Consider the following 13227-nt stretch of genomic DNA (forward strand, 5'->3'; position numbering starts at 1 on the left):
CTTTGTACTTTTGATATATATTATAAAATACATTATTGTATGTGGTGAACTAGCAGTTATGGCCAATGTACATAGTCTGTGCATAGCAACGATTATGCATCTTGTTTATGTGTCTCATGGATGATTTAAGTTTAATAATGTAATCCACCTTGTTACAAGTTTGAATATATTTAATTATCAAGTTCCAATCTTGAGATGTTTATTTCTGTTTATGTCATTAATATTAGGACATAACAAAATGGCGACGAGGATGGGATGGCAATGTCATCCTACGCAAATTCAATTTTGTGGTGGTAGCGATAACATACCTCTGACTGATTCTCCTGAGGGGACATCCATTGTACTTCCTAGGCCCAGTAACAAGCAGCATCCCAGACTTTAGAGCCTTCAAGACAATCACTCTCTTGCCCTTATGTGGCCCAGTAAGAACGATCACTACCCTTCCTCGCACTAGGGTCTTCCGTACACTTGGTTTGCAAGGAAACCGTCTCCTGGATGGAGCCTTCTTAATCCTGTCTGAGGTTGGATAGAACTTCCTCCTCTTCTTAACCAGCACCTTTCTTGTTCCGCCGTTCTTTTCCCCTCCAATTGGTTTCACAATGAATGTTGGCTTCTTAGCTCTTGGCTTTGGAGCAGTTTCCTTCTTCGGCTTTTTACTTTTGTAGAATATGTACCCTCCATCCAGTAGACTAGGTCTGTCACGTTTCACTTTCTTCTTGGGCTGCCCATCTCCTGCTGCTTTCTTTGCACGTGGCTCCTTTGGCTTTTTAGGCCTCTTACGCTTAGCATCTGCCGGTTTAGGCTTAGCGTCTACCTGTTTAGGCTTAGTATCTGCTGGTTTAGGCTTAGGGTCTGCCTGTTTAGTCTTAGCATCCGCCATCTTCCTCAATCACCATGCGTGGCTATGTGTGAAAGGGAGGAAGTGATTTTGTTTTTAGGAAACATTCTTGTAGACTATTTCCAGAAATGATAACATCATCAATAAATGCTGCAACTCTTTCCAATCCTGTTAAAATTGAATCAATTACCTGTTGGAAAAGCTGAGACGAAACATTTGTACCAAATGGTAAACGTTGCATGCTGTACAAGTGAGAATCATAATTTAAACATAATATGTTTTGTGAGTCTGGATGCAAACTAACTTGTAAAAATGCTGAACGTAAATCAAGCCTGGTGTAGTACTTTCCTATTTTAACTTTTTGTAAAATATCAGGAAAATCTGGTAGAGGATACACTAAACCATCGGTTTGAAAATTGACCGTTTTCGAGTAATCTACACAGATACGTATAGAATTATTTGATTTCTTAACTGGCACAATAGGACTTGCCCATTCTGAATGTTCTATAGGAGCTATAATATTCTGCTTACACATATTATCTATTTCTTCTTTTATTTGATCTCCTAATGAATATACTATTCTGTACGCTTTCCTGAACACAGGCCTAGCATTCTTCTGTAAAGGTTTTGGTACCTTGAAATCTTTAATTGGTGTACTAATATCCTCATTAAACAATTCTGCAAAAGATGTCAGTACAGATGTGAACGACAGTCTTCAATGTTCATTTGTTTTACATTACTTGAATTATGTACGTCGGCTTTATGTTTGTTCAGAATCATGACTTTGCTAGTTTGCCCTTGCACATTTGATGTTCGTGAACATTCACCCACGTCATCAATCTTCTGTACATGTACCTTTGGAGTATCCATTATGCCTGAAAGCTGAATTTTCGAACAAGCATCTGGTAGCGAATCTTTTGATTCCAGACCTAGCAAGCATGTGTAGAATCTTCATTTTGAATGTAATCAGTTTCAGGAAACTCATTTAGAAGTTTGCTGCGCCAATCACCAAATAATATGTTCATTCCAACTCTGCCAATTAATATATTTGTATTAATCTTATCGCCAACAACAAAAGGCATCATGTACATTTTGCCATGATAGTAAAGTTTTAAGTTTAATTGGCCTAATAAACACAATCTTTCACCTGATATCGACGTATATGAATTTAATAACGGACTCAGTGTGAAGTTGCCAATAATATTAGTTAACAAATCTTTTGAAATGAAATTAGCAAAACTACCAGAATCGACAATAGCTTCTAACGATTGGTCTTGTATTATAATATCAATGTACAAAGGTAAACGTTCATTTCTCAATGAAATCTGATCAGATGAGTGTTGCAAATTAGAAATAGATTCGTTTGCTTTTTTATTGTACATTTGTTGCGTATTTGTAGTTAAAAAAAAGTATATGCACTATCTTCTTGCACAGAGAATAAGCTAAGTTGAGAATTGCGTTCTCCATAACCATTACCTTTGGTATCCAAATTACTGTTTCTCATTTCACAATTTCCTTTATAAATACTAGATAAATTGACTGCAGGTTCCTTCCATTGCTTATTTCTTTCGAAACATGCAGCCAAGAAATGTCCTTTCTTCTTACAGAAGCTGCAAATAGCATTGAATGCAGGACAGTTCTCTTTGAATGTACAACCTAACCTTGCACAGCGCTTACATTTTATATCATTTGCCTGATTTTGCCGTGATACAAATTTTTGGCTAAATGCAGTATGGGGTTTAGATTGTGGCATGCCTTTGTATGCATTATTTGTCCCGAATCTTGATTCTCTTGTATCTTGTTGATTCTTTGAAAAATGAGCTTTAGCAAACGAATTGTTTGTACCGAATCTACGTGAGCCTTGTATTTGTTTATTTTCACCTACCAAAAATGCATTTTCGTTGACTTTATTTTTATTTGTGCGTATTATCTCATGTTGGAGTACTACATCACAAACCTTTTCGAATGTGTTGGGCATGTCTAACAGTAATCTATCTTTTAATATACTATCGGGTAGTCCGAACACGAGTTTTTCTCTAAGACGAGTGTCTAATTCATCTGTTGTAAACTCACAAATTATTGCAGCAACTTTTAAACGATTTATGTACGATGTAGCTGTCTCACCTTGCTCTTACTTTATTTGCATAAAAGCGAATCGTTGAATCCATTTATTAACCTGTGGTGCATATATTTTTTGCAATGTATCAAAGAGTTCATCCAAGGTGCAATCTTGTGGATCATTTGGACTTAATCTGTGTTCCAGCTCTTGATATGGTAAACTACCGATTACAGAAATAAGAGTAAACACTCGTTTCCTTTCTTGTATATCGTTAGCCTCAATAAAAGCCTTGAATCTTTTAATATACGAATTTATATCCTGGCTTGGGTCATAAGCCTCAAATGCAGGTATAAAACTTATGTGTTTTTCCATACTGGCTATTTGGACTTAATTACTATAATTCTACTCACAGTAGTAATTATTTATCTTCTTTAATCCTCGTCGCCATTTTGTTATGTCCTAATATTAATGACATAAACAGAAATAAACATCTCAAGATTGGAACTTGATAATTAAATATATTCAAACTTGTAACAACTTTTCTGCAGATAAATTTCTCCTAAGGATTCCATCATCGTCGAAATACGAAGATTTGGCCAGTGTCTTCACCTTTTCCTTGTACTTCTTCGTTCCTTCCACCTCCTCGTTTCTAAAAGTTTTTGCTAAGTCTGCAAGAAATTTATCTTTCATTTGCTCGGAAATGATTGAAGTGGTGTCCAGAAGCCTGCTTGGATCCGGCGGCTCGTGTTCTTCATTACCCTCGGCCACGGAGAAAGGCAACAATGAAAAGCCCTACATCTTCTCACTTTTAGAGAGAAGAACCTTGGGTAGTTTGATTCCCCGAAGCAAATTTTCTCGACGTTTCTTCTTTATTTGCTTCGCGCTTTGTATAGTGCACAAAGCACTGAGGTCAGCAACTGGTTTCTCTGCAATAGCTGACGAATCGATCACAACTCCGTCTTCCATCTCGAATTTTACGTAACCTTCATCATTTTCATCTTCCAGGGAGAATGTTTCGTGCGCGGCAGGCAACCCGTCGTACTCAGACGGATGGGTGTTGCATACTTCATTTCTCGATAGAAAGTTTACCAGATTTAGCTCTCCTTTCGCGTATTTAATGAACAGAGGGTAGCGCTAGAGACGAGCGGTCCACCTTGACATCTTGTTTTCAGTACTGAAGATCGTAATCAGCGCACTGTGGTCTGTAAAAACTTCCACTGCTGGAGCGTGGCAGATGTACTTGTCGAAAGTCTCAACTGCAAGGAGCAAAGCGAGGAATTCTTTGTGCGTTGTGCTGTAGTTCTTCTGTGTCTATGAGAACTTTTTACTTCCAAAGGATACAACATGAAGTTTCCCTCCTTGATCCCTCTGTCCTAGTAAGAAACCGGCGCAGTTATCGCTCGCGTCGCTGTAGATGACGAACGGCTCATCCAGTACGGGAATGTACAGAGAAACGTTATTCTTTACTGCTTCTTTCAGTTTGGTCAGGCACTCTTCGTGAACATCCGGTTGACCAGTCCAGGATTTATGGCGCTCATTGATACTTCTGTCCTCACCCTGACGCTGCTGTAGGGGTTCGTTGCCCCCGCGGCTGCTAATTGCCTTGTGCCACTCCCTGAAGTCGACGCGGCGGACAGATGTGGTGAACTGTTATCCCTCAGTTCCGGGCAATAGTAGAGGGCTTCTGAACACAATCTCTTTTGAATGTCCATAGAATGGGTTTCGAAATCTTTGATTGTTGCGTATGTTCTGTTGTACAGGTGTGTTCTGAATTTAGGATGGGAAAAATTCAAAATATGCTGGATAATCTCTTCTTCTGTTCCCCGTTTCTCCCTCATTGCAAAAAGCTTCCTGGTGTGTCGAATAAATGCAAGAAGAGACTGGTCTGGTGACTGGTAATTGTTCTGAATGATCCTTGCTATTTCCGAATCATAATCGACACTAAAGAATTCTTCGAGAAAAGCCTTCTCGAATTCCCTAAAAGTGCCGAACGGTCTCGAAACTCTGAACCAATCTGCGGCGATTTGCATCAACGAAAGCGGCAAGATTCTATCTAAGAGAAAAGTATCCCCAATTTCCATGATTTCCTGATAATTGCGTAATTCATACAAATAATCGTGTGGACTTACATCGCCGACGTTTCCCTTAAAGATCGGTATGCTTATGTTGTTTTTTTCCAAGATTTTGCTAATTTTCTCCTCGCCCGTCCTTGCCGAAGTTCCTTGCGTAAGGTTTAGAGAAAGTCTCTCAAGTTCCCCAACAAAATCTTCTTCAGGCCTTCCTTCCAAGTTCGCATTGCCTAGCAACTTGCCAATGAGCTCCCTGTCTATTTGAATTGCCATTTTGTCTTCTGTTATTTTCTTTCCACTTCGCAATAACATATGCCTTCAGTACTTCTCACAAAAAATATCCCTGACTCTGAGCCCCCAGTATGTATAGGTATAGTTTGTGCTTTTAAGGCGATTCTCAGCAACATACACAACCATACATTTTTGAATCCTTGTCCCTAGATTCAAAACTTGCAGTACCTGAAGTTCTGTGGATGCTAGTCTAGGCAATAGACACGTACTTCTTCAAATTATAGCTTAACCCTCATTTTATTTTAGATATATATAGGTTTATTCATATTATATTTACATAAGTTAATTCTTGGCCGTTATTCGCAAATTCTACATTTCGGTGTACACTGTCCTCCCTTCCCGAAGAGAGTGTGTAGACTCGCGTAGCCACTGGCTCCACGAGTAAAAAAAATATAACTTTCAGTACCAAAAAAGGTGGCTGAAGGTATGTGTACATATCTACCCGGTTTCCCACATGAGATGTACTATTCAATTAAATGTGAAAAAAGATCAAGTGTGTGTATTATAAGCAAGAAAGAAAGAAAGAAACTTAAAGTCTCCGCCGATTCATAGTATCAAGAAAAATTCTTCGCACCCCACATGGAGAAAGAAACCTCTTTACCTCGCCGTATTGCACCAAAACATCTGAGGCCGACTGCTCCCTTCCCTTCCTTTTATAGGCCCTGCTAATCACCTAACCGTTGCTGGGAACTTTCCGCTGGTCGGCTGTCCAGAGACACACCTACCTACCCAACGGCCAAGAATACTCACGTACATGAATACATAGACATCCACAACATTACCAAAATACATGACACTAAAACCCGATCGATCCAATTTAATTAATTAAACATATAAAATAAAAGAGGATCAAGTAATGATTCGCCTCATTACAGGTGTTACTAAAGTTCGTTTCCAACGCTTAGGAGGTGATTCTACAAGTGAAAATAAACACAAAAAAATTCATGTGACGAAATGTCGAAAACTTCAGGCATTCGGAGTTATTGAAATGGGAAAAAGTGTGAAAATTATGTTTACAAGCAAATAGTGGCACAACGGCCAACCATATGACCGCGGCGAAGGGCGTTCCACAAAGAAATGTGGCATGCTCTATGCAAAAAAACACATGGCAGATGTGTGAAGTTGATGAGCAAGGGATTCCCCAAAGGAAGCGAATGGGTCTGTTGAAGTCATGGGGGTAGGGAAGGGTTTAGCGAGATGTGTTATCCACGGAAAGTGATATGTGGAGACTGACAAACTAAAAAGAAAGCGAATATCCGTAGTGGACATCACCATTACTTAGAAAAAACAAAGATGGTGGTGGTGCTGCGCTAGGTTGCATATGTGTCGACATGTTCACTGTGTGCATAGTGGAGGTGCCGAGGGAACCACATCACAGACAATTTTCAAACTGTCTGCCATTAATTTCCACGTAGAGATGACAACGCCGAATCAAGGATTGTCTAGTGCGAGCAAACAACCCCCCCGTCTGAAATCGTCGCTGCGACGACATTAATGTGTGCAACGAGAACCTCGGCTGACACGACAGGTGTTTTGTCATCTCTACGTTCATTTGTACTGCTTACTTACCGTGTTATCATAGAACGAAAAATAATAAAATATATGTCCACTATTGCAGAAAAGGTTAAATAAAATAAAAAAATTAAATATAATAAATATCAAAAAGGGAAGAACCGACAAAGTGCCCAGCACCCTAACATCAGACCGAAATTCATTTGTGTGTATACAAGTGGCCAATGAAGAACACTGGATACTCTGCCCGTTCGCCCCCTTTAAACAGTAACTTTCATATCGGGCTTATATATTACACATTGCCTGCAATGTGTTACCATTAAGATGGCAGATTCGAACCAGTCCTAAAATTTGTCTGATTGATAAACTGTAAATGTTATTATTTTTTATATCTCAGGATATTAATTGCAATTAAATTGATACTCCATAATTCATTTTATAATGCTCATGTTATGTGTAAAACAATAAGAATGAATCGTAATGTTAAATTGCATATAATGATATAATCGTAATTTTTTGTTAACTAATATGTCAAGTGTTGTTAATTGTTATAATTTAATGTGATTAATGGAAATATTAGATTTAGTAACCTACACAAAAGTGGAAATTGCCTGAAACAACAGTTTTAAACTAATTTAATGTTGATGACTTGAAAGTGACGTAAGCAGTATTACATTCGGCTGAGAAGCCAATCAGAACAGAGCATGAGAGTGCATGTGTTCTATCAGCTGTTAGTCTAAGCCGCCATTTTGTAGATACATCTCGACAACGATATGATTTCTTCACCGGAAGTTCGCTGGAATTGCACTTCCGCTAATAACTTTTTGTGTGTGTTTGTGTGTGTGTGTGTGTGTGTGACTAAGTGGAGAAGAGAAATGTATGTGTTAAGTTTATTTGGAAAGCGATCATATTTAATTGCTCGCACTTTGAGGCTTATTTATCGTTATATTGTCTGTTGTAGAATAGAGCACTAAGTTCCTATGAGATGACGGGATGACGTCATTACTTCACGGTGAGCATGAACACAAGTAATGCACTGCGAGTTGACTGGAACAAAGTCATATGGTCCTATTTCGACTGCAAGAACAAGAATGTAATTAACGAAAAACAGAGATAGCTGGGACAGAATATAGCTGATGTAACAGTTCTTTCTGAGTTGCATTATTCGCTAATCAAGAATCTCTCTTGTGAAATTGCATTCCTGATGTATGTTTTCATCCGTTTAAGGCATGAAAAGCTTCTTTCCATGGACGTTTAAAATTCACATTGTAGCACTTAACGGATTTCTTTTCTTCTTTACTAGCATTGATTTCTTATGATTCGATATGGCGCTCACAATGTAAAACATCCTTCTTATAATCAATCATCTGTCCAACGAAAAAATGGGGTTTCTAACAAAACACACACTAAACTATAAACAGGATTCATATCTCTTTTTGAAATGGACGAAAAGAACCGACACGGGTAACAATACGCACTCAGTTTCAACTCCTCAAAGGCGAAGTGCAGAAGACTAATTTACCTCCCGTTAGCTCTTAAGTTGCGGAGCCCTAGCCCAAGAGAAATGTCACTGTTGTCATGGCAACTAACGTAACACAGCTAATTTGGTGTGCAGGGATATGGCTTTTTAGATAGAGCTCTGCACTTGGATGGTTCTCTGCGATAAAGTGCTGTTGTTGGGTGCGCGCGCTGGTCAACATACTACAAGGCACAGATACGTTCGTACGTGATAAGGATAATAATAAAAAAAACATTTTCTAAATTCACTTGAATATCCGCCACTTCTGCACGTCCAGGCTCCAGAACATCGTTAGTCTGCAACAATGGTGTTAAGTATGTACTACGTGAAAGTGAGATTGACATTTGGATGTTTTTAGAAAGGGTCACCCCTTACACCCCTGCCACGCGGAAGACCCGGGTTCGATTCAGTTGGGTATTTTTCAAGATAATGGGTACTCGGGTGCAACACTGAGCGGTAAAGGCGGTGGGAGCGTGGCGCTGATCACATTACCTCTTCAAATTGCTGAATGTGCGTGTGTACCCCCCTGGCAAGTTTCAATGTGCAGGGAATAAAAAATAATGCATTCACGTACGCTATCCTCATAGGGACGGTCACTAGGCAATCAACGAGGCTCGTGTGAATGAATAAATAACAATAATAATAATAATCCTTTTTAAATATGGATTGCAATTTTTTGCTTACTTAAATAAATTCAACCTGAATATCGGAGAAATAATATTAATTATGACTTTCTGTTTACAAGAAACCAATACACAGGGTTATTCAAGAAGAAGGAGCAGATTACAGATCTGTATTGTGGATCACGATAAAAGATACAAACGTGTGCCTTGCATCACCAGAGAGAGTAAGAATCAAAGTTTTATGCACTCAGTATGATCATCGTGAGTCATGCGGCAAACGTCGCAAGAAAAATATATTCAGTTCTCACGACTCTTCAACTTTTCTACCATCGTGGACTCCACAGCCGCAACAATTAGACACTGTAGCTCAATGAGAATTTGCAGGTAGAGGTGGGAAGTAAACAGTGTATTTCCATACCACGATAGATAAGTGACGCAGGGGTTTATGTCGGGAGACCTGAGCGGCCGCCAGAGATGGAATTTAACATCCCGGAACATAGAAGGGCATCTCCTTGGAAGTCGGCACATCGCATTCATCACCGTACGGGATGAAATGTAAATTCTACCTGGGTTATGAAAACTTTGATTTTTACTTTCTCCGGTAACAAATGACACATGTTTGTATTTTTTACACGTCTTCAAGATAAGGATTTGTAATTTGCTCCAGCTTTCTGAATAACCCTGTACTTATCAAGTCGTCTGGTAGCAGTGTCATCTATAAGTACTTTCTTTTTACATTATAGGAAATAAAGCCGAGTCGGCTAAGTGGTCTATTTTCGATCCAGCAATCCAAGTACCCGGGATCAAATCCCGGCTTGAGCATGGATGTTATCTGTGATTGCCCCTTCATGAATTTCATCTAATAATCACTCATCCTCATCGTCACGATTAGTCAAAGGGTGATTTAAAGCAACGTGAAACAATATAAATACTCCTCTTGGTAAAAGTAACGGTAGCTATGAGTTACTTTTTTTCAAATGAGGAACTGTAACCTATATATTTTGGGGTGAGATATATTTGACACTCAGTTACTCGTACATAGAAACTTTCCAAACACTATCATTTCTGTTAACCAACGAAACTACAGACTACATTTAGAAATATAATTTCTGTTATAGTTCTTTTCATGTTTCCTGATGAATCGATATAATAATATGATATCCGGCCGATACGTCATCCTTGGAAGATATATATATATATATATATATATATATATATATATATATATATATATATGTGTGTGTGTGTTGGTGTGTGTGTGCGTGTGTGTATACGAGGGTGGTTCAGCATGCTCCGCCCTGACCCATTTCCAGTAATAGTAGAGACCTGTAATTTTATATGTAACATTGTTCATTCTTTAGACTAATATCCACAAAGTTTCAAGAATTTACAACAATTTCTCTTTTCGTTACACGTTGATGATCTGTAAGAAGTGTAGCCACATGTGAAACAATGGAAGAATCTGAGGTCCGAGCAGTGATAAAATATTTACTCAAGAAAAATCTAACACCGAAAGACATCCATGAAGATATGGTGGGAACTCTTGGAGACTCTAGCCTTTCATATGATCTAGTGAAGAGATGGTGCCGTGAATTTAAATGTGGTCGGCAGACCTGTGTAGATGAGCATGGTGGTGGCCTGTCTGCAACGGTGACCACACCAGAAATGATTACAAAAGTGCATGACATGATTTTGGCAGACCAGCGAGTGACTGTCCGCCATATAGCAGACACATGTGGCATCTCAACTGGCAGTGTGCATTCAATTATTCATCATCATTTGTTAATGAAAAAAATCTCTGCACATTAGGTCCCGAGAATGCTGACGGTCAACCAAAAGAGGACACACGTCGTGTGACAAGTCAGAACCTGTTGCGGACAATAAAGGCTGACAAGCCAAAGTTTCTGAAGAGATTTGTTACAATGGATGAAAAGGGTATTCACCACTTCGATCTCGAAAGTAAACACCAAAGCATGCAATGGAAACACCCCCATTCTCCACCCCCAAAGAAATTCAAGGTTCAACCATCAAAGGGCAAAGTGATGGCATCTGTGTTCTGGGATGCAGAAGGAATCCTTTTTGATAGATTATCTCCAACAGGGAAAGACAATCACAGGTGTTTATTCTGCAAACCTGATTGAAGAATTACGTACTGCCATCAAGGAGAAACGCCGCGGAATGTTCGCCCGTGGTTTGTTGTTCCATTGTGACAATGCTCCCGCCTACACCTCCCAAGTTGCGGTGGCTGCAGTTCATGCAGCAGGGTTCGAAATTGTCCCTCATGCCCCTTATTCTCCAGATGTGGCCCCCAGTGACTTCCACCTGTTCCCGAACATGAAGAAACAACTTTGTGGAAAACATTTTGCCAGTGATTCCGAGGTTATGGATGTTGTGAATGCTTGGTTGCAGGACCAACCAAAGGATTTTTTTTCTGCTGGGATTGAGGCACTGGAAGGCCGATTGGAAAAGTGTGTTAATGTTGCAGGGGACTATGTTGAAAAGTGACAGTGATTTGGTTTTCCTACGAGGGTTCCTTCTATGTCAGGGGCGGAGCATGCTGAACCACCCTCGTATATACATTATTTTCATTTGTATTATTATGAAGGGACCATTTGTTCCCTTTCCCAAAAATATCCAATTGTTCATGATTATTATCCCTGAAAAGGAAATCTTATTAGTAGTCATGCAACATTTCTTGAGCTGTTTATTATAGCACCCTCTCAAATTTCTTACAGTGAGAAACTTATTTTAGTTTAACTTTTTCATTGCTCTAGAAACTTAATTCATTGGTAGTGTATAAGACTATTTTTACTTACTATTTGGAAATAAGTGTCACCGAACATTGTTTGAATTTCAAAACCAGAGATGGAGAAAGTGCATTATATTACAACAATATTCAGCTCCATCTCTCATCAGAAAATGTAAACATTCATTTCAATGGTTTTTACAAGACATTCAGCTCTCAGAATTCAGTGTAATGTGTGCAGTAGCGTAAAAACAGTGGGAGCATGTGGCTTTGCCTTACCGACCTTGGACTAAAACCAATTCTAGGTGGGGGAAAGGGGGGCAAACATTGATGTAATGAAAATCAAGGCTAGCAGAATCTAACAGTAGCATGACAAAATTATATTAAAGATGAAATTAGTTTTCATATATTTCTTGTCTTTTTCTTCCAAACGGCCAGGAGCATCTGCAAGGCGGGACCACAGAGGGGCAATTGCCCTCCCCCATCGGTTTCAAATTTTATGCAAGAAAAATACGTATCATAAAATGTTGTTTCTCGCTTCGTTCACAATACCTGTTTTTCTTATAATCTCCAACCAACTAAACGTCACAACTCGACAAGTGGTACATGAACAACTGTCCGTGACGAATGGGGCCAAATACATATACGACCTTTGCGCCGAAGTTCTCTGGGTTCCGTTATCACTTTTTTTGTCTCTAATTTAGGTGTTTTGTGTGTGACGGAACAGAGATGAGAAATGTGAACGGTTGAGTTCATTTGGAAAGCGACCTAACTCTTTTCCACGCACTTTGAAGCCCATTTATCGTTATATTGCCTGTTGTAGAATGGAGCGCTAAGTTCCTGTGAGAAATGACGGGATGACGTCATTACTCCACATTGAGCATGGACAGAAGTAATGCTCTGGGAGTTAACTGGAACAAAGTAATTAGTTCCTCTTTCGGCTCCAGGAATAAGATTGCGAGGACTGTCGAGACATGGTTTATTATTATTATTATTAATGTAAGTATGACGAAGGAAAGAGGGGGAACTCCCGAAGTAGCCCATCCTCCACCCGCCAACATCCAGGGGTGTACACTTAGTGTCCTGGAGCCTTTAAAATAAACCAGGACGTTGTATCAGTGGAATTTTACGGTTTACGTTCGCTCTTTTTTATTATTTCATAATTCAGTAGAATACAATACAATACAATGATACCACAAAGCAATACAATGTACTAGATCGGATTTTCGGGTAACCAGAACGAACATACTATTATTGTTAGTTGTTGAGTTGATAGTGGATAAGCGAAGTCTGAAATGAGGGTATAGCAGAGGATTAGAAAAATTCCAGTTAGCTAAAGAAAGAAGTAAGAAAGTGTAGTATCTACTGGAAGCCAGTAAAACAGAAGAACAGAAGGAAGAAAATAATAATAATAGTAAATTTAAAAAAAAATAATAAATGAAAAAAAATCTAACTGGGAATAATCATTAGTAGGATTATTATGGTTATTATTGGTTATTGTTAGAGGTATATATTTTTGATACAAAAAAGCAAAATTTCGGTACAAAAAGCGAGTCAATTTCGGGTTCAG

The 13227-nt window shown here is 38.9% G+C and overlaps 1 protein-coding gene across 1 annotated transcript; it reads right to left on the reverse strand.

Moving 5' to 3' along the window:
* Nucleotides 1-223: 223 nt before the first annotated feature.
* LOC145983796 (large ribosomal subunit protein eL6-like) lies at nucleotides 224-912 on the reverse strand. The gene has a single exon (XM_083116841.1). The coding sequence runs from the start codon at nucleotides 878-880 to the stop codon at nucleotides 224-226; it is 657 nt and encodes a 218-aa protein (XP_082972967.1). The 5' UTR covers nucleotides 881-912.
* Nucleotides 913-13227: the final 12315 nt, after the last annotated feature.

This window comes from Lepisma saccharinum, chromosome 2 (assembly GCF_977018435.1).
Source record: "Lepisma saccharinum chromosome 2, izLepSacc3.1, whole genome shotgun sequence".
In the NCBI taxonomy this organism is placed as follows: domain Eukaryota; kingdom Metazoa; phylum Arthropoda; class Insecta; order Zygentoma; family Lepismatidae; genus Lepisma; species Lepisma saccharinum.